This window comes from Electrona antarctica (assembly GCF_951216825.1).
Source record: "Electrona antarctica genome assembly, chromosome: 15".
Lineage (NCBI taxonomy): Eukaryota > Metazoa > Chordata > Actinopteri > Myctophiformes > Myctophidae > Electrona > Electrona antarctica.
In genome coordinates, this window is record NC_136796.1 from 25,120,461 (window position 1) to 25,142,635 (window position 22,175).

General features: G+C 46.6%; 3 protein-coding genes across 3 annotated transcripts in view; 1 reads left to right on the top strand and 2 right to left on the bottom strand.

Moving 5' to 3' along the window:
* Positions 1-22,175, top strand: part of macf1a (microtubule actin crosslinking factor 1a) — a 270,236-nt gene that overhangs the window by 22,890 nt on the left and 225,171 nt on the right.
* LOC306938608 (uncharacterized protein) lies at positions 6,247-10,629 on the bottom strand. The gene is made up of 6 exons (XM_079522869.1): positions 7,523-10,629; positions 7,185-7,345; positions 6,866-7,026; positions 6,630-6,698; positions 6,431-6,478; positions 6,247-6,318 (listed from the first exon to the last, which is right to left on the bottom strand). The coding sequence occupies exons 1-2, from the start codon at positions 10,523-10,525 to the stop codon at positions 7,334-7,336; spliced, it is 3,015 nt and encodes a 1,004-aa protein (XP_079378995.1). The 5' UTR covers positions 10,526-10,629; the 3' UTR covers positions 6,247-6,318; positions 6,431-6,478; positions 6,630-6,698; positions 6,866-7,026; positions 7,185-7,333.
* Positions 10,566-14,606, bottom strand: LOC306938633 (uncharacterized protein; the record flags this gene model as incomplete). Its single annotated transcript, XM_079522895.1, has 10 exons — positions 14,410-14,606; positions 13,484-13,600; positions 13,169-13,267; positions 12,990-13,061; positions 12,778-12,897; positions 12,532-12,600; positions 12,333-12,380; positions 12,149-12,220; positions 10,659-11,925; positions 10,566-10,575 (listed from the first exon to the last, which is right to left on the bottom strand). Exons 2-10 carry the CDS (start codon positions 13,584-13,586, stop codon positions 10,566-10,568), a joined length of 1,860 nt encoding a protein of 619 aa, XP_079379021.1. The 5' UTR covers positions 13,587-13,600; positions 14,410-14,606.

The window sequence follows — 22,175 nt, forward strand, 5'->3', positions numbered from 1 at the left end:
AATAAAATGCTGCTATCAACGACTATAAAAACGTTTTAGAATGGGGAACTGGGGAACTGGGATAGAAAGAATGGAGAGATAAATAAATGCATTCATTATCCACAAGGTGTGTTAAATATGAAGACTCCTCTATTTAAAGCAAATCATGGCACCTGTTAGGTTTATGTGTGTATATGCATGATGTCTCACTTTTTGGGCATAATATGTACTGTATGTGTGTGTGGGAATGCCCCAGGAGCCTATCTATGGCAGCAGTACTGTAGCTACTATTAGTGGTGGGTGATAATGAGTTGTCAGTGTCAGACAGATCTACTCTGTCCTCTCACCATGCTACAGCACATGATGACTCTCTCTCTCTCTCTCTCTCTCTGCCTGATTCTTGCACTCTGTGTACAGTGATACTTTCATGACTAGGACCCCTAAAACACACACGCACACACACACACACACACACACACACACACACTTCTCTCAAGCTTCGGCACAGTCTCCCCCTGTGGAATCATCATGCTCACACACGCACACGCGCGCACGAGCGTACACGCACACACACTTCTCTCAAGCTCTGGCATGGTCTCCCCCTGTGGAATCATCACACACACACACACACACACACACACACACACACACACACACACACACACACACACACACACACACACACACACACACAGTTTACCCTGTCCTTTCTCCACCACATTGTAGTAAAGATTTTCCTCCTCCTGCCCTTGACATACTGTATGAGTATTTCTATTCCATGGCCCATATTTATGTACAGTATGTGCTAACAGTCCATAATGCTGTGTATGGTCCATTGCAAATCATGCAGTTATTAGTAGGCTCAGTACATCTGTCATTACATTCTCTTCTCAATGCTCATGTTACCCCCGTGGGAGCTATACTGTTAACAAGCTTCATGAGAGTGTAATTGCATTATAAGTTGATGAAGTGATGCGCTATGCCGCTACAAACCTTCCTTTCAAAATCATGTTTTCAATGCCGTTATTAAACCAGAATGGTCAAATCAGAATGGCCATTATGATGTACAGTAGCAGTCTGTTGTGGAGTGACTGACAAGGACAAGTGTTTTGAGGGATTGTTTAATCTCTAAAAATAGCACGGGTGTTTTATTGTAGGCCTACATCAGCGCCTCCTAGAGCAAGAACCGTATTAAAAGTATTTTTCAATGTTTTTTAATCCTAATTTCTCATTTCTAAATGTGTAAAGACTTCAGTACAGATAAATAAAACTACCCTCCATTTGAAATCCACTTTGAAGTCAATTATACAGTATGCTCTATTGTAAATGTTATGTTGCTGACTCCCTCCTCGTGGCATGACCCAGGGGTTTATTCAGAGAGGAATACGCACAGGGTCTATTTTAAACCAGGAGCTAGAGAAGAAGGCATTTGTTCTTAATAAGGCCCACCCTTCTTTCCTTCCTGTGGAGAGTGGATGGAAACTCAGACGTTAGACAAACTGCTGTTTGCTCATGTTGACTGATTGCTGGTCAGAAAGAGGTATTTGTTTTAAATTATGAATTATTTTGGTTTTACTTCAGTAGCCGTTTTGACACAGTAAATGCACCTCATTGAAAGGTGTCTGACTTACAGTATGGGGCAAAATCCTCAGTCACATACAGATGTAGATGTGACCGTGACAATGACAGTGACGGTGTACCAGACAGTGGACTTGTGGTTAGAGTGTCCGCCCGACTGGGAGGTCGGGGTTCGATCCCCGGCCTGGTCATACCAAAGACTGTAAAAATGGGACCCATTGCCTCCCTGCTTCGCACTGAGCATCAAGGGGTTGGATTGGTGAGTCAAATCAATGATTCCAAAGTGCGGCACGGCTGCAGCTCACCATTCCTTGGCTGCGGCTCACCGCTCCAAGAGATGGGTCAAATGCGGAGAAACTGCGGTAACGTGTGACAAATCGTATGACTTTGACTTGATCTGTCAATCTAGAATTGTCTTGTAGGTAGTGTGTGCGGTGACGCTGATGAGGGGACATTTGAACAGAGCTTAAGAGTTTGGCTAATTGTCTGCTCATCGTGCTACTGGTTAACAAACAACTCATTGAGTCTAAGGTATGACAGCAGGGCGTCTCTAGCTATTTCTGGTGTGACCTATTTGTCTGCAGCCAACACACATCAACAAACATCTGAATGGGCCACATTCATATTGTTTGTCATCATTAGAGTCACGGAATGGGAATTTAACAGAATAGGACCCTTTCATGCATGCATGCATATATTCTATTTTTATCAACACAAGGTTGTATCAGGCAAGCCTGATTCTTTGGACGCTCATAATAGTCTGTGTTCTGAATTCAGCACAACACTGTATTCTGAGGACACAGCCTGATACATTCAGCTTTGGCTGGTTGATTCTTTGTGTCCGATTTTCTAACTCTATAGCAAAATACTAAGTGTGGATTTAACCAATTTAAGACTATTTTAGACTTTGTCATACGATAGGTACGAGAGTATACGAGAGTTTAAAATGTGTGTGACTGACCCGTACAGGTCTTAAAGTTTCAACATTGCTTTACTTCGTACTGTGGAGGATCCTAACTTTCCTAACACTGTTTCATGGTGTCAGATAAGTATGTTGTTCCAGGCTTATTGTAAAATATACTTTGATAAGTAAAGATGTGTGGAGGTTGGTGCCATAGGCTCGCTGCCTTTCTCCGTCTACATGTTCAGAGGGACAATAAAGCAGTCTGACTCCACGAACCCTAATGCTGCGTTCAACGGGCAGATGCAAAGATAGTCTACCATTAATTGTCAATGGAAGCCAGCAATATGAAGATACAAAGATACCGGTACATCAAACGTTTGTAGCTGCTGCAAAAGCTACAACAGCTACAAAGTTACAAAAAGGTTGAGCTGGTTTCAACTTCAGCTACAAAGCTATACGCTGTGTAGCTTTGCATCGTTGCATCTGCCAGTGTGAACGCAGCATAACTCCTTAACTGGACTCACTCCTCAGGAATGAAATGAATATCAATTTCATCCCCTGGGCTCTGCAGTTTCTATTCCTCTATGGGTGTATCATCCCCTGGGCTCTGCAGTTGCACTATTCCTCTATTCAGAGTCGGTCAACATGACACGGAGCCGCTAGACGCGTAATAATGACTCTGCTTCAACGGAGACCCAGTTCTGTCTGTCAGAGGAACCTCTTTGAGCTATAGCCACCCGGGGTTGGATCAGGTCAGAATCTGAAACGGATGTCATGGAAACTTTATCACCCAAGCAAAGTATTATACTGATTTACATGAAAGATGATTGACACAAGACATTACATTGCATAAAGTAACAAATTACACATCAATCACCCGACACATACACATCAACTTGTACAGTATGCAGAAATCTTCAGAAGTGTAAGTTAAGCTCAAACCACACCAAAGGGTCGAGACTCGAGATCCAATCAAAGTTCAAAGAAACCCATTTCACTCTCATGGCTGTCTATAAGCCCACAGTCAGAACCTCTTTGTTAGCTAACCGTAGTGCTGCAGGTGCATGCCCTCCCGACTGTGAAGTGTGTAACTGGTCAGCAATCTCCACAGGAGCTTGTTGCTGGTTGCGCTTCACTAGACTTCCGTTTTGGGAGGAAGGCTAGTGGACTAGTGGGCTAGTTTAGCTCACAGCCCAGCGGCCGGTACGCCTCCCCCCACACACACCCCCACCTTATTTCACTCTCTTCACATCAATGAGAGAGGAGAGAGAGAGCGATTGAGAGAGAGGGAGAAAGAGAGAGAGAGAGAGAGCTGGAGGAGAGGAGAGGAGAGCAACAAAGACCCAGAGAGAAAGGAGGAGGGAAGGAGGGGAGAGCGGTGAGTGGTGGTGTTTGTCCTGGGCTAATGAATGAAATCTTTCTCTTTCTGGAAACAGAGGGATGTGAAGCTGCTGTTGCACTCGGATGTCTCTCTCTCTCTCTCTCTCCTCTCTGTTTCATTCTCATGTTGAGCCTCCCTCCATCTTTATTGTCTCCACCAGGCCGAAGGCATGGGGAGAGAGTATGTTTTGCATACTCCGTCCGTCCTTCCGTCCGTCCGTCCGTCCGTGTGTGTGTGTCCGTCCGTCCGTCCGTCCGTCTGTGATCAGCTAATCTCCGGCACCGTTAACCCGGTCGATGCCAAATTTTGCACACACACTCCCTGGATGCCAACGATGAACCTCTGCCCCAACATTTCCAGAACGGCCTGTTATAGCGCCACCAGGAGGCCGCTTTGTGCAAAACAAGTTTTTGGACAGTACACCTACAGATTTTGTCCAAACATCACGCAAATTGGTACACAGTCTCTCTAGAGCCATTCAACGAAACGTGTCTTTCAGATTTCTCAGACTCCATCCTGATTGGCTAAGATTGGCTTCCAAAGCAAGCAGGAGTGCTCAGTTTCAAACAAAATGCTGCAAATCATGAACACATCGTGTGATTTCCGTGAAATTGTGCACGCACATTCCCACTAGGCCGAGGAAGAAATGCCACATAAACATTTTCAACTCAGCCTCATGGTGGCGCTATAACTGGCCGAAAAGTGTTTTTACCTCTAACTGCACGGATCTGTGGATAACTTTGTATGCTAACTCCCTAGAGGCCAAGGAAAAACCTTTGCCTGGAATCTTTCACATCTGCTCTTTATAGCGCCACCAGGAGGCCGACATATGTAAAACACATTTTCTAATATTACTCCTTCAGATTTTATCCAAATTTCACGCAAATCGGTACACATGCTCTCCATAGTCATGTGATCAAGACGGGTTTGTTTGATTTCTCATAATCCACCCTCATTGGCTACGATTGGCTTCTAAACTTTTCAGCAGTAGCCCGCTTTGTACCCGTTTTGTACAAATCGCCACAACTACTCAATGCAGCGTCCGATTGTGGTGAAACTGTGCATGCATATTCCCACTAGGCTTTGAAGAAGAAATGCCACTTGACAGTTTTCAAATCAGCCTCATGGTGGCGCTACAACAGGCCAAGCCACGTCACACACGCACGCATGTACGCACGCGCACACACACGTTTATATTGCTCCTAAACATTTTGCCAAACATCACACTCACACTCCTATCCTCCTGGTGGAGACCTGTGCCCAGAAGGGCACTTTTTCTAGTTCTTGTTTCTGTTTTCATTCTCCCTGCTTCATTCTTAGCAATTCCCCTGTAATTTACTAGAATTTCGCGGGCCTTCGGCCCGCTCATCCTAGCTCCCTGCGCGTCGCAAATCGGAGGAAGGAAATTGTGAGAGCAAAGGTAGACAAAGTCACAACATTTCAAAATGTAGTTCTCAGTGTATTTTTAATGGAGTCTGAGTGTTTTTTTAGGAAAGAATGTTAATGTTAACAGTGAATGTGTAGTAAAAGAAGCTGCAGTGCCATGAGGTTGCCCAGATTTGGCCAGTAGAGCCTGCAGAATGGGATCATCATCATCATCTTCAGTGATGTAGTTCAATCAGAAATGGGATTTGTGAGAATGCAACAGCCTATACATTGCAGAGGCTGCAGAATTGGGGAAACAGAGAAGGTAGGGATAAAGTATACATTGAGACATCTCCACCAGGTATGTTGTGAATGGAATGACAATGCTATGTCTATGTTTGATTATCAGTTATGTAGACTAATCAACAATGAGACTTGTAAGAATGCAACAGCCTTACGTTGATGGGGATGGTTTGGGGAAGACGCAGTTGTCGTGGAAAGGCCAACTTAGCAAAGGAACAATTGTATTTGGCAGCTGATCCAGAGGAGGGCGTGGAGGAGTGGGGTGATGTGGAAGGGGTGTTTGTGTTTCTGGTTCCAGAGATTGTCATGGTTGAGCCTGCAGAAAAGGAGACACAGATAAGGGATGAATCAACCACACAATGTGACATGTCCACCACAGATCATGTGAAAGGTAGTGATATTTCTGGAAAGTGTTAATCAATGTTACTTCCTTTTGTGTGGCTGCAAGTTTGCACAGCAGCAGTTTGTTGTTGAGGGTTCTGAGGAAAAACAGTTTGGTGCCATTGCAGAGTCCGTCTTTGGGGCTGATGTTGCGCAGTAGCATCAAGGGCATTCCTGGCTTGAGGGTGATGAGGTGCCTGGGAAATTCATTGGGGCAGAGGGTGTTGAGGTATTCCACGTTGAACCGCATTCTGTCTTGGTAGTTCTCCAGGGTGTATGTGTAGTGGGACAATGTGATAGTTGTATTAGAGTTATTGAGGTGAAAGTGTAGATGTGAGTGTAGTGCGTTGGTTACCTGTGGTTTCTGCTGTGGCCATTGGCTGTGTTGTAGCCATCATGTGCTGCTGTTTGTCCAGGTTATGCTGAGCTGAGAAATTAAGATGGGAGTGTATGTGACTATATATTCAGTACATGTAGGTATAACATACACACATATGCGTAATGCATTGAGGCAGAGGGCAACATATCTGAGGCCTTACCTCTGGTCCGTCTCACTCTGTCACGTGTTTGCTCCCGCCTGCGCTGACCTGGGTATGGATGTCAGTAGTGTGTGTAGACACAGAGGTACAAAATGTTATCGACATGTTATGCAGAGATATGTAGATAGATGTCTCTATACAGTGTGTCAGGATGCTCGGTACCAAGCAGTAAGGTGATCTGAATAACAGAAGTCAGTACCTCTGGCCTCAGCCACGTCCAATGAAGGTGTGTTGGCCATTTGTGGAGGAGTGCTGCCCTGGTGTTGAGCTGTGAAGTGATGTGTAGAGAGTTATGTAGAGCACAGGGTGTGAGTGTAGTGTACACAATTAATGTAGGTTATGTGATGAAGATACTGCAGTATCTGTGGAGAAAGAAACAGCAGTGTATTGCATTGTGCAATGTGCTGTGCAAAGTGTAGTTTTGAGCAAGTGTACCTGGTACATGTTGTGCTGCAGCTGCTGGAACCAAGCGTTGTGTTGGGGCTGTTGGCGTGTGAGTGGCATGGGAGGGTCCATGTAGTAGTTCAGCTGCTTGATGCATGCATTTGCGTGTAGCTGTTGGCGATGGATGTTTTGCAGACTATACATTGCAGAGGCTGCAGAATTGGGGAAACAGAGAAGGTAGGGAGAAAGTATACATTGAGACATCTCCACCAGGTATGTTGTGAATGGAATGACAATGCTATGTTTATGTTTGATTATCAGTTATGTAGACTAATCAACAATGAGACTTGTAAGAATGCAACAGCCTTACGTTGATGGGGATGGTTTGGGGAAGACGCAGTTGTCGTGGAAAGGCCAACTTAGCAAAGGAACAATTGTATTTGGCAGCTGATCCAGAGGAGGGCGTGGAGGAGTGGGGTGATGTGGAAGGGGTGTTTGTGTTTCTGGTTCCAGAGATTGTCATGGTTGAGCCTGCAGAAAAGGAGACACAGATAAGGGATGAATCAACCACACAATGTGACATGTCCACCACAGATCATGTGAAAGGTAGTGATATTTCTGGAAAGTGTTAATCAGTGTTAGCAGCAGTTATGTATTATTCAGAAATGACATATGTAGAAATTACATGTAGCAATGCAACAGCCTTACCTCAATGGGGATTGTAGGGCCAGGAAGAACAGCGCGAAGCAAGTCTCGAAAAACCACATTGGCAGTATGATGTTCCGGCTGTCCTTCTTTCTGCTTTATGGCATAGGTGAGAGCTTCTGGGTTACCTGTCCTTGAGCTGGCAACATAAAGCTGTCCGTGACTGAAGACAGGGGACGAAAGCCAGACCCCCACTCTTGTAAGTGTCTGGCCTTGGGATTTATTGATGGTGGTGGCAAAAGCGGTGCGGACTGGAAACTGTCGTCTGGCCCACTCAAAGTAGGAATGTCTAGGATCAGGAATGAACTTGATTCGAGGGATCAGGACTTCCTTTTGTGTGGCTGCAAGTTTGCACAGCAGCAGTTTGTTGTTGAGGGTTCTCAGGAAAAACAGTTTGGTGCCATTGCAGAGTCCGTCTTTGGGGCTGATGTTGCGCAGTAGCATCAAGGGCATTCCTGGCTTGAGGGTGATGAGGTGCCTGGGAAATCCATTGGGGCAGAGGGTGTTGAGGTATTCCACGTTAAACCGCATTCTGTCTTGGTAGTTCTCCAGGGTGTCAGCACTGCTCAGGTTGGTTGACAGACCTGGTACCCAGGTCTCCATTAGGTCGTTGATGGCGTCCACGTCCTTGTTGGTAGGGGCAAGTACTGATCGGCCATCCAGCCAGCCGGTAGTAGTGAAGTTGTTGGACATATCTGGAAATATAGTTTGGCAAAACATCTTCATGGAGCACTCCTCCGCTGTGTGGTCATTGTCTGTGTTGCTTTGAATGTGGAAATACCTGTCATCTGGGATGAAGATGAAGTCGTTTGCATCGTTGGCTGTACCATCACCAATGCGGAGTGTCCATTGGTCAAAGGCCTTCAGGTCTTGGTTTTCACTGGCCCTGACTCGCATGTTCTCTGTGAGGCTGGAGACTTGGAAGTGTTGCCAGAGGCCTGAGTTATTGAGGCAGCTGTTGACAATTTGGGCAGGATTAGCCCCTTGAACCACTGGAAGACACTGGCGGAAGTCGCCGGCCAAGATGATGATTTTCCCACCAAATGGACAGTCTGGCTTGTTCATCAGGTCTTTCAGAGTGTAGTCAAGTCCCTCTAGCAAGAAGCGGTGCAGCATGGTTGCCTCATCAATGAGCAGGAGGCGTGCCCGTCGCACCAGCTTGGCTAGGCTGCTTTGAGCTGTGATGTGGAAGGGTGTGTGTTCTGTTGGGTGGAGAGGTGCTTTCATCCGCGAATGGAATGTTCTGCCTAGGTGTAGGAGTTGTGCAGCAATGCCAGTAGTTGCCATGGCAAGGGCAATACAGCCACCAGGTTCCAGACTGCGCACAGCGTCCAGTAGTGCATTGAGTAGGAAGGTCTTACCACAACCGCCACGTGCTGATATGAAGAGTTGTAAGTTGGCCTGTTGCTGGACTGCCGTCATGACAGTGTCGTAAATCTGTTGTTGTGCAGCAGTGAATTGTGGAATTGTTGCCTGTACATTGGCTTTCAGCTGGGCCACATCATAGTCCAGCTCCTCACGGATAAGAGGCTCTTCGATGTTGACCAGCCCATGGACAGTGGCCTTTTCCTCATCTGTCATTTTTTCCAGGAGGAAGTCTTGGAGGTCATGTTCATGTGACTGGAGGCGGACTTGCAGATCCAGTCTCACCATGGTTTTGAGTTGCTGGTCAGTGAAGGTCGTTGCACTCTGCTGTGCTCTCCGCTTGAAGTCATCTGTCCAGTCTGGCCAGAAGTCGTTAAACAGGCTTGCAGGGTTCGCTGGTTGGCAGAAGATGAGGATGATGACGAATAGGGCACGAATCTGGGGGCAGAGGTGAGTGGCAGCAGCCTCAGTAAGGACAGTGGACCACTCTTGGTCATCATCCAACAGGCCAAGCTCCCTGCACACTGCCTGGTAGGTGTCAAGGCGGCTGCCATTGACTGAGTAGAGGTCCTCAAAACTTGTTTTCCCTTTGGAGTGGTCATTGTGGAGGAGCAGTCTCAGGTAGAACACATCTCCAGCTAGGGGGCTGATGGTGTGGACACGGCCAACGGAGAAAGCGTTGTTTTTTCTGAGTTGCCACTTGTTGTTTGTGTAGGTGTATTTGTGAGGCATGTCAACATAGCGCTGCATGGTCATAGGGTTGTAATCTGGACCTTTGGCTGTCTTCTGTTGAGCATTCAGTTTGAAGAAAGCAGTCAACTCTGTCTGTCTGCCCTGCTCCACCACATTCTCCTCATCACCCTCGGCGAAAACGACAAATTGCTCGTGTTCCAGATGCAAGCGGAGGACTTGAACAGGAGGCTTGTTGGCGGATATGGGGAATGCGAAGAGTTTCCAGCAGGCCTCACTTGAGCCAACAGAACGCATGTCTTCATAGTCCCTAATCTCATCACGGGCAGCCTGGGCGCCCTCAACTTCAACACAAACCATTGCACGGTCCGGCCCCTTGGTCACATATTTGTAGAGATATTTGGCCGCAAGTGCAGAGATGCATACTTCTACGTTGATGTGGCAGTTGTATCGGAGGCTGAGGTAGGGGTTGTAGGGCACTACCCAACTGTTGTTGATGTGGTTCCCATTTTTTTGTGCAGTTCGGCCACCATTATCTGGAGAGCGACGGCGGTAGATAGGATAACTTGTTTCGTCACCAACTGTTGTTCTGGGCTGGAAGGGTTTGGGGAAGTTCTTCTTGCAGGCTTTGCAGTTGGAGCCGGCTTTCTTCTCCATGCAGGGATTGTTGGGATGCTCTTGTCCACAGGGACCGTGGATCATGTTAGCAAGTACAATGTCCCACAGTGGCTGGCGCCTTGCTTTTTCTTGGGCAGAGATCCCATTTTCATGCGGGTCAGGGGGAAGTTCTGCACAGACAATTTGGTCCACTTGGGCTGGTGTCTTGGGTTTGTCCTGCTCTGCTAGAATGAGGAGGATGTGCGAGTGAGGCAAGCCGCGTTTTTGAAATTCTATGACCCAGAGGTGGGCAATGGCTAGGCCAAAGATGTGTCTTTTGATGAGGTCATCCATGATCTGATCTTTCTTTAGTTTGAATACCCGGGCCACCAGGTCAGGTCGGTCTTGGGGTGTCTGGCCAGGGGTGAGGGCAGCTACGATCTCTGGCCAGTGAGGATTGCAGGTGACCGTAATGAAAAGGTCTGGCTTTCGCATGTGGCGGACTATGGCCATAGCGTCCTGGAACTTGCTGTGGTACCAGCGTGGACTGCCATGGAAAGAGCTAGCAAGGATGACTCTACCCACAGCATGTTCCTGCTCATTGTGGTGGACAGAGTGAGATGGAGCACTCCGTTCCCGTCTACGCACAGCCACAACCTGTTGTAGTTGTTTGAAGCTGTCAGCCCGTAATGTCTTCTGGTTATGGCGCTGCCAAGTCAGCCTCTGGTTCTCGCATGTTATCCAGGCATTGAGGATCCATTCTTGGAACAGTCTGCCTGCCTGGAAAAGGTAGTCGCTCGCAGTGTGACGACTGTTCATGTGATAGGCAAAGAACTCACGGGCTGTGAGCCTTTTTTCATCACCCACATGCTTGAGAGCACAGTGCCAGCCAGATGTCCCTTCAATGAAGAGGAGGGTGAAGTGGAGGGGCATGGCTTTGGGATGGCAGTCAGATATGATTTTCAGACCTCCACCACGTAAGTGGATGACCAGATCATGTGCCTGTTCGTTGGTGACAATGCAAAGTTCTTGGAGATTGGAGGGGGCATTGTAAACACCGGAATGTCCTCCCTGTGGCCTGGCTGCAGCACTTATGACAATAGTGCCTCGCTGTAGTTGTTCTTCTGGGGTTTCAAGGATTTGCTTGAAATCTTGGACAAATATATTGTGCAGGTGAATAACTTGCTGCACAGTGTGCAGCAGCTGCGCCATTGTGTCCTTGTCAGCAGTGGATGTTCTGGCGGGGAGTGTCATGTTTGCAAATCTGGTGGTGTTTTCCAGACTTGGGTCGAGGACATAAAGTTGGGCAAACACAGCAACAGCACCAGGTTCTGGTTGGAGTGGCCCGATGCGCTGGATTACCTTTCCTTGGAAAATGACAGTGGGAGTGAAGCGTGTGAATGTTTTCTCTTTGACCGCAATACTGGAGAGGCAGACAGCGTTGTTGATGACACGGCTGTGTTTCCGAAACAGTTTTGCCTGAGGGGTATCGTCAAACCACAGATCATTGATGGCCTGTGGGGGCCTAGGGAAGGCTGGTAGGCAAACCTTTCCATTCAAGCAGCAGATACTGGAGGTCTCGTTTTTGAATGTGAATGCGTGACAGTGGTCACACACACAGTTGAGCTGGCCAATACTCTGTGGTGTGTCGGAGAGTTGGTTGATAGTTAGTTGGCCGCTGAGAATCTGCGCAGTGCAAGTTGCAATTTTGGCAGCAACTTGTGATTGTCGTCTTGCTGGCTGATGGGAACTGCCTGTGAAGGTAAATGGAAAGTATGGTGTGAAGTTAATTTCATGAGAGTCATGCAATAAGTAGATTGTGGTCAGTATGTGAATGTGATGTTTTTGTTGAGGCAGGCAATGGAAATGTGTGGAGGCATTAAATTGAACTGTGTGTATGTGTAGTGGGACAATGTGATAGTTGTATTAAGAGTTATTGAGGTGAAAGTGTAGATGTGAGTGTAGTGCGTTGGTTACCTGTGGTTTCTGCTGTGGCCATTGGCTGTGTTGTAGCCATCATGTGCTGCTGTTTGTCCAGGTTATGCTGAGCTGAGAAATTAAGATGGGAGTGTATGTGACTATATATTCAGTACATGTAGGTATAACATACACACATATGCGTAATGCATTGAGGCAGAGGGCAACATATCTGAGGCCTTACCTCTGGTCCGTCTCATTCTGTCACGTGTTTGCTCCCGCCTGCGCTGAACTGGGTATGGATGTCAGTAGTGTGTGTAGACACAGAGGTACAAAATGTTATCGACATGTTATGCAGAGATATGTAGATAGATGTCTCTATACAGTGTGTCAGGATGCTCGGTACCAAGCAGTAAGGTTATCTGAATAACAGAAGTCAGTACCTCTGGCCTCAGCCACGTCCAATGAAGGTGTGTTGGCCATTTGTGGAGGAGTGCTGCCCTGGTGTTGAGCTGTGAAGTGATGTGTAGAGAGATAGTATGAGTTAAGTAGAGCACAGGGTGTGAGTGTAGTGTACACAATTAATGTAGGTTATGTGATGAAGATACTGTAGTATCTGTGGAGAAAGAAACAGCAGTGTATTGCATTGTGCAATGTGCTGTGCAAAGTGTAGTTTTGAGCAAGTTTACCTGGTACATGTTGTGCTGCAGCTGCTGGAACCAAGCGTTGTGTTGGGGCTGTTGGCGTGTGAGTGGCGTGGGAGGGTCCATGTAGTAGTTCAGCTGCTTGATGCATGCATTTGCGTGTAGCTGTTGGCGATGGATGTTTTGCACAGTATGTGAGTGTAGTGGACACAATGCAGTAGGGGTAAATTTGAGTGCAACATATGTGAATGCATTACCTCTGGTGTCATGCAGGTGCAAAGTAGGGGTGTGGAGCAGTCGTGGTGTAGTCGCGTCATCAAGGCGTTCTGCTGTGAAGTGAGACAATCATCATCAAGTTGTGCTGCTATGACATGGTGCTGTGTGATGGGTCCCTGCCGCCACACAGTAAATAGAAAGGTGTCAGTGTACTGGGTACCTGTGGGCTGGGTGTCTTCCAATGAGCGGGTGTGTGTGTGGCCACGTAGAGTGTCGCGAGCAGGGTTGTGGTGGAAGTTTGGATCCTCATTGCGTTGTTCTGTGGAGTGTGATTGGACAGCATGCATGAGTTAGTGTAAACTGGTCACGTGTGGGAAACTGGTTACGTGTGGTACGATGTTAGTAAATGGTGGTACACACACAGTGAAGGAGTACGTGTGTGCACAGTGTGCACAGACGCACACATGTATTGTGCAGTGCAAGTGTTTGTGGAAGGTTGTTAGAGCACATGTACCTTGTGCGGATGGTGCTGTACCTTGTGCGGATGGTGCGTGGTGTTGTCTGGCAGCTGTGTGCAAGCGTTTTTGGGTGGCTTTTGCCGTTCGGTATCCAAGGGATGATGTGCGTTTCTTCGGCATGGCTTTGTATGTAGCTGAAGTGGTTGAAAGAAGTGTTTTATGCATTGACGACAAATTATGAAATTATAGTTATGGTATGAGGCAAATAATGGCGTTTTTGGCAACAGTGGAATTGTTAGCAGCACTCATTTTCAGCATTGACAACATGAAGACAGAATTGGGTGGCAATAGCTGTTGTACATGAGACATGGCGGCGTGTTATTATGCTTGTAATGATGCTAGTGTTATTATTAATATTGTTATTGTCATGCTATTTGTAAGAGCATAATTGGCAACAGCCCAATTGTTAGCAGCCTGTATTGTTAGCAGGCGTTATTTTCAGCATTGCCAACATAAATGGAGAATTGTGTGGCAATAGCTGTTGTACATGAGACATGGCATTATCAGCTGTGATGCATCAACAGAATCATAACAGCCACGTAACGACGTCGCTCTTTGTTTGTTTTTTTAACGTCGTATAAAAGCATATAAGTATGCGGACGTCGCTGATGTTTATAACAAACCAAACCGTTTGAAATTCGGTTGTAAATTGAGCAAGTTATGGTCATTTAAGAGTACATCATAGACACAATGTTATGTGGGCCGAGGTAAGATGGGCGCCACGTAACGACGTCGCTCTCCATTGTTTAACAGCGCGGGTGAGCTATGTAGAGTTGATATATATCTATATCTATGGTTATGATGCTATTAATAATAGCATTAGCAGCTGTTTATGTAGTTGTTATGCTATTAATAATAGCATTAGCAGCTGTGTTTCAGTATTGACACACGTAGCAAGCACACAATACACACACACGCGCACGCACCCTTAAGTTGTAGTTACCTGTAATGGTGGAAAGAGGCGTAGTGGTCGTGTCCAAGTGAGTAGTGAAAGTGCTGTGAAGAAGGGTGTCGTGGTCGAGGGGGACAGCGATACGCTATTCAATGCAATGCGAGAGTCCGTCGCGCGCGCAATTGTCGTCTTTTCATGAATGAAGCTGTGTATGTAATCGCGCCGATCTCCAGCCAAGTTAGAATCAGTGTGAGTGAGGGTGTGTGTGTGTGCGCTCGCGGTATGTGTGTGTGTGTTGCGTGTAACTTGTGGTGGTCCAACCGGATGTGAAATCCGTAACAATAGTGTTGCCAGGTCCTTTGCCAGTTCCGCGTATTGTAAGCGAGTGGTAGTGTGTGTAAGTAGCGTGTTGAATGGCATTGTTGTGTGCTTGTTTTCATAGACGTGGCAACAAATTAGTAAGAGTAGGCAATGGGAAAAAGGATGCAGTGTTGCCAGGTCCGCGAGTTGTAAGCGTGTTGTAGTGTGTGTGAGGAGCGTGTTGTTTTCTGGGCTTGTTTGCATAGAGCTGGCAACAGTGGCTGGCAACAGTGGCCCGTGTGTGAGTGCGGGGGTGTCGGTGCTTGTGGCGTGTTTGTGTTTATTGTTGATATTGATATTGTGTGCGAGTCTGGACGGGAGGCGGCTGTAGTGGCAGTGCAATGACAATGTTTAGGCGGGTGTTGTTGATTGTGGGCGTGCGGCGCGACATGAGGAGATAGGGAACGAACGACGCGGAGGGTAAGTCTGTGACGTGTTAGTGTGTTTAGTGGGTTGTTGCAGTGTGTGGTTGCAGTGTGTGTTGCAGTGTGTGAGTGACGTAGTAGCTGGTGCCTTTTGTTCCTGTCCTGGGCACACCTTCTCAAATGTATAATAGATGCTCTCTCTGTCTCTCTGTCTCTCTCTCTGTGAGTCAGGCCCCCTGGTGGAGGTCTAGGTGCTCTGTCTCTTTCTCTTCCTGATTCCCTGGCCCTGGAGAAAACAAGACAACAAAATAATGAATTTCTTGTCGCCCTAACTAGGTTTGGTTGATGAAGTAAATAAAAGGCATCAAGGTTTTTTCTCCCAAGCACAACAATCTGGTGTCAAGGGATTCACATAGCATCAAGCCAAACGGAGTAATGAGTAATGGCTTGGCTCACTACACTACATGATCCACTAATACAATGTACAGTATTTATTATTGGCAGTAAAAAAGCAGGTAGGCCTATCACAGCATTCTCGTCTGTACCAGGAAAGGAATAAAAAAAGTTAACCTCGATTTGTTCTGATACTGTATGTACAGGGGAATTAATACAAATGATCAATTTTCCGCATGTTTTGCCATTTTCACCTGGCCCGGTTGTGGTTTGAAGAGCCCTTTCTCTTTTGTGTTCAAAACACAGCGCGTGTCATTAACAGATCACCCAGCTGTCAGTTGTCGGGCATGGTGGAGTGCACGTGCATTGTACCAGTTTACTGCTTGTCAGGTACACCCAGGGAGGTGCTGCAGCATGTACATAAATGTATGACAAGTGTTTTGCGTTGGCATTCAGTGAGAGTGATGGAGAGGAATGTCACCGAGTCAGACCCTTTTGGCTATTTGGCTGATATGAGCTACGTGGCCTAAAGTAAACAAGTTCTTCTTTGAGCCAGGAAAAACAACGTGTCATATAGGAGGCTGTGGGAGAACAATGGAGACGAGGGGGAGATGCGAGAGTGGGAGAGCTAGAGGACGGGAGCAGAGTCGGGAGAGAGTGCTGAGAAAGGACAGACCAGGAAAGTGAGTGAGATGGAGGAAGCAAAGGAAGTGGGAGAGAGAGAGAGTATGAGAGGGTATGTTTAAGACATGCATCTTCCTCTTGCAGTATAGTCTTCATTGTTATGTCTAGGGGTGGTCATCACCACTGTGTGGATGTTTGGGTGCGTTGCGACAGCGCTTACAGTGTGGTACACACACACACACACACACACACAATACGCTCGCCTCACACTTTGTCTTACTGTCCAAAAGCTAGGGTTCTCTCTGGTCTCTGACTTGACACAGCGGTGCGAGCATGTCTGCTGGTATTTACACAGTGAAAGTAGGAGTGTCCTCCTCTGACACATAAAGTAGCAGCTTCCCAGCAGCCGACGCAATTCACAACCTTTGGATCTCACTGCCTTCTTCTCACCCGTGCCTTACCTCATCTCTGAGCATATTCATCTCACTTTACTTTGTCAGCTTCCATTTGTACAGTGACAGGAGAGGATGAGACTAAAGGAATGGGTCGCTTGACACATATCTCCCACTATCTCTCCTTCTCTCTCTTTGTGTCTCTCTGTCTGTTGCCCTCTAATCTCTTGCAGTCTGTTTCACTATCTCCTCTCGCTAGCCCATTTCCTCTCTCTGCCCTCTCCCGTTTGTCGTCTGTACAATGCACGTTATCAGGAGGCCTCCGCAAACCGATAGTATTTCAGAGGCAGGTCAAAAAGTGCATGTTGTGAATACCGATCTGGCCGCACCCGCTGGACCCTCGGACACACCCTTCCGTAACCAGAAACGGTTGCGGCCACACAGGGGGGGGAACCCAGGCAGTGACCTGTGACCAAACGGGAGGGTTACTGAAAAGAGGTCATGGTTTGGTGCAACAGTCAACTTAACCTGTAGCTAGGGTCTTGAATCTATGCCTTCATTACCCGAAAGTCGGACCAGAGGGTAGAGTGGATGTCTGGGAATCCAAGTGTCTGTTCTTCCAGGCTTCTTGTCGCTGAAAACATGGCCCTGAGCTTAACCCCCAACCTCTCCCCTGTGTGCTCGCTCTGTCAATGCAGAGATATAACCTACCCTCGGGGACCACTAAATATCCTACTTTACCTTTTCTTTCCTTGTAGTAAATGTTCAACTTCATACAGAATAGCATGTTGGGTCTTTATTCGATGCTCCTACGTAGAATGTATTCGGTTTGTCCCAGCAGGGTTTAATTGGACACATTATCTGCTTAAGAGGTAAAACTTGGCTAACTAACCTATAGAGGGTATGCGCATGCATAAAGTGAATGGCAAATCGAGTGGCAAAGTGAGTGGAAAAGTGAGTTTAACATCATTTAATGTTGTTTAATGCAATCAGATTTCTGTTTGGATGTCGGGGCTGTCATGGCCAGTAAGTAGGCATTCCCGCATAACTTCCGGGTAATGGGTATGATGATGATGATGTCATGCGCATACCCTCTATTGAGCTGCACCTGAAGAGCCACAGTTCCCATTCACATACAGGAAGGGAAAATGGAAGGGGGAGAGAGAGCATGGTTTTGCCAGCCAGGGCTAATAGGGTTAGGTTGCCGACAAGGCCGGGCTTGTCCAAGGGGGGCTAAGAGCTGGCGTTTGGTGTGCCAAGTGCTCCAGAGCGCGTCCAACAAATGGGGGAACACCCAAGCACAGATCACGTTCGCCAGCAGCCACTCTGCATCAATCATTCTCATCACATCAGTCATCACCCTCTTTCTCTCTCTGTCTCTCTTTCTTTGCCTGGGATTTTCCTCCCTTCTTTAACGATGGGGTTTCAGGGAAGGGCAGGCGAGGTTAGTCAGTTGTTCTGCTGGCTTGTGTCCAGGCGTGAATGAATTTAGTTTAGTCGCGTCCCTGGCCCCGCACCTGTTCCAAGTCTCCCCTGAGCTCCTCTTTCCTTGCGTCACCTTTTTTGAAGTCTCTGGAACAGCCATCATCATTCCATTTGGCTTAGGAAGGCTTTTATTCCTACATCATGCTTCTATAAACTGAACGTCTATTGTTGGCAGTCAATCAGGGACGTAAAAAGGAGCTTGTGATTCACGCTCGGCTGATCCCAGGTGTGAATACCTCAAATTGCATTAAATGGAGCGCGAGGCGTTTGTTGTGGCCAAGAAAGGGAATAATGTGACTATTACTGTTACTATTCCTGGATAAAAAGATTAAAAGAAAAAATAGTTCCATGAACTTGAAATGCTGGATAGAATATCCCTGATTAATCTTTGTCAAAGGCATCATCTAAACATAATATCCCCCTCTTAACCACTTACGCCTTACAGTATATACGAGAATACCCAATCTACAAGCTCACAACCTGATGCATTGTGAGCTTGTAGATCGGCTAATTTTGTAAAAAAAAAGTGTAACTTTTGGAAATGTTCACCAATGTTCACATTTCGAAAATAGGAACGCCTAGTTGAAAGTGGTTGAAACTCAAGTCGGGAACACTGTGTACTATCACGCTTGCAGAAGCAGGGGCCACGGGCCATCATCCAATCTATTGGCATCTGCAAAGGAAATTGTGCTCATATACTGCAAGCCTTAGGAGCTGTTGCATGCCGTAGGTCGCGGGAGTCAGAATGCTAAAGGCATGCGACTGTATCTGGAGACAAACGGGCCTCTTTGGAGCCACAGTGCGTTCCATTCCGTCAGCTAAGCTTAAACGCAGTCGCATCCAGTTAGTCCTGAGACAACGAACAGCGAAAAAGTACAACTGCAGATCCTACCTAGACATATCGATGGTGCGTGCGTGCGTGCGTGCGTGCGTGCGTGCGTGCGTGCGTGCGCGCAGTACTTAACATTGACAGCTGAAGTAGTAAAGATGAAGACAAACAGTCTAAGTAATAAACGGTGGCTTATGAGGCGATACGCGAGCAGAGGCTGAGGCCACACTGTGAATGCTGTCCACTCCTTCCTGGCTGTTGGGTGTGGCCAGGGTGGGAAATTACCACGAGCCGAATGCGGGCTAATATTTGCCAGTGGCTGGTAACTGTATCTACCCCTGCCACTATTTTGAGGTCCTATGCTATGGCATTCTGAAAAGTAATGTGGCTGGTAAAATATTGAACGTGTGTTTTAGAATTCTTGAATCCACTGGCTATCATTGGTTGCCTTTTAGGAAACAAAAGACGGAACATAGTGTCCTGCCTTGTGACCTCAGGTTTCCACTGTGAAGCCAATGGAAAGAGATTGGGAGGAGAGAGTGGAGAACAACAAAAGGAATGAGTGATCATTAAAAGTTTAGTGTTAGTTAATCAAATCGTATTAAAACTGGAAGCCCACGCTGCCCAACACATTGATCCCAGACAGCCTGGTTGGATTTGCCATGGAATTTGCTGTACCCCTACAGTATTTGCTGCCCGGGAGATGATGTTTTTGGTGCCTCTTTAAATCTCCTTTAGTGCCACCCTTAGGCCAAAATGTTCAGTTGTACATCCAATAGAAAAGGTGGATTGCCATGAAACTTATATGGGCATTCATGCTTCCTGGAAGTTGAACCCCAGCAGGACTTTAAGCTCTCAAACATGATTAGATATTGGCCAGTGAACGTCGGGTACTATGCACAGTAATGGGATAACACGCCGATTGTTAGGAAAAGTACTGAGCCACAGAAGAGGCTAGTGATTGTATTTGAGTGGTCAGTACTGTGATCAATAATACTGTAAAGAGGTGATCAATAGTAGCTAGTTGTAAAGAGGGTGTTGATGTATGGGTTGATGATGTAATGAAGAGTCTGTGCGTAGTTGGATCCGGTGACAGAGTAATGGTAGGACGTCAATGCAGGGCATGGCTCCTTGGTCATTAAAAATGACCGGAGAATGGGATACCACTACATCACATACTGGTGGTGCAGTGGCTTTACTGGCCTCTCTCTCTCCCTCCCACGGATGTTTTCTTCCTGCTTAGATTGATATTCCTGAGGCCGGCCATTGCCTTCACCCTCGCTGACCAGCTCATTTGACCTTCTATACTGTCCATCCCCCCCAGGGCCCAAACTCCCTGCATCCGCTCTTTCTGCCTTTCCTTACTTCCTTCCAATTCATAGTTTTACTTTTCATTCGTTCTCTTGTTAATTCTTTCTTCTCTTGCTCTGCTTGTGATTTTTATGTCATGCATTTTTACATTTTCACTCCATCCTCCTTTCTCATCTTCATCCCTCCCTCGATCTGTGCTTTGAAGTGTTAATTTCACCCTTAATGAAACAAGGACCGGACATGAAGTGTTATGCACGCACGCACGCACGCACGCACGCACGCACGCACGCACACGCACGCACGCACGCACGCACGCACGCACGCACGCACGCACGCACGCACGCACGCACACACACACACACCTGTGTGCATCACTGCAGTCATTAATTATGTTAATACAGTAATTCCATCAATTACCATACCTACCGGTCCAGGGACATGCCACTTAGAGGTTCACATGTCGCGTCACTCATTTTGCTGCATGTCTCCCCCGTCTCTCTCTCTCCCTCTTTCCTGTCAATCTTCACTTGTATCTATCAGTAAAGCCAGAAAAGCCTAAACCTAATCTCTAAAAAAATAAATAATTCCATATTCCAATTCGCCTAAAATAGCTGATTGTGAGCTTGTAGATGTAGATCTGCTATGTTTGCCCCCCCCCCCCTCGATTTATATATATTATGGTTAATATCTGCCGTGAATTCCATGAATAACTGCACTGTTGGAGTTTGATGTGAACAGACTGTGCTCAGACAGACACCACTGCACTGACCTTCACCAACCCCTGCTGAACTGAACATACTGTCTTTCTGTCTCCCATTTCTGATTGGCGTACTTTCATGCCTTTATTCTATTATTATACAGTATATATCACAAATTAACAGCACGTCCACAACATCTTGCATTCATTCAACTGTTGGCATGCTTCACACAGGTTTTTAAAGGCTGCCTAGCGATTTGCAGTGCCCTAGAACTCCCCCTGCTGTCTCTCTCTCTCTCTCTGTGTGTGTGTGTGTGTGCGTGTGCGTGTGCGTGTGCGTGTGCGTGTGCGTGTGCGTGTGTGTGTGTGTGTGTGTGTGTGTGTGTGTGTGTGTGTGTGTGTGTGTGTGTGTGTGTGTGTGTGTGTGTGTGTGTGATGAACTTGAAGAGGATTTGTGTGTGTGCTGTATCATGAAGAAGAGGATTGTATTTCTATTACACGTAACCTATGCACGGCACGAATGCCAATGTCACATTGACACTGACTGGTAATAAGTGGAGGGGAACCACGTTTTGATTCTATGAAAAAACGTCACCCACCATTTACTGTGTAGACTGTTTTTAGGCTGCCCTGTTCCAAACACGGAGAAAGTGACACTTTAACTGCAGTTGAAGTATATGGTTATTTGGTGTTTGGTTCCTCGTGGTTTGTTTAGTTCAGAGCAAAACTCAATCTCCCATCTGAGGTTGAAGTGCTTATTTGACTGTAAGCTATTGTAACTGTGTTGAAGTGAATGGTTCTATGACTTTACATTCACATAAAGCTCAGTCATCCGCTTGCTACTTTAAGTTATTTGGTTAACTTGGTATCTGTTCTAAACAGCAGAGTTTTATAGAAGGCTACAAAGGAATAAAAACTAGTTTTTATTCCTTTGATGAGGATTTAATGGATGCTACTGAAACACACTTAGTTAGACGTTTGCTTTTTGGTTTATTGAGTAATAATTAGTGTATGAGACACCATTTTGTGATATGAGAGAACCAACTTTGGTTTTCTTTCTGGAAATGCATTATGTTTAAATAGGACTTATTTATTGTCTCCACCAGGCCGAAGGCATGGGGAGAGAGTATGTTTTGCACTCCGTCCGTGTGTGTGTCCGTGTGTGTGTGTGTCCTTCCGTCCGTCTGTTACCAGCTAATCTCCGGCACCGTTGGCCCGATCTATGCCAAACTTTGCACACACACTCCCTGGATGCCAACGATGAACCTCTGCCCCACATTTTCCAGAACGGCCTGTTATAGCGCCACCAGGAGGCCGACTTTTGTAAAACACTTTTTTTGATATTACTCCTCCATATTTTG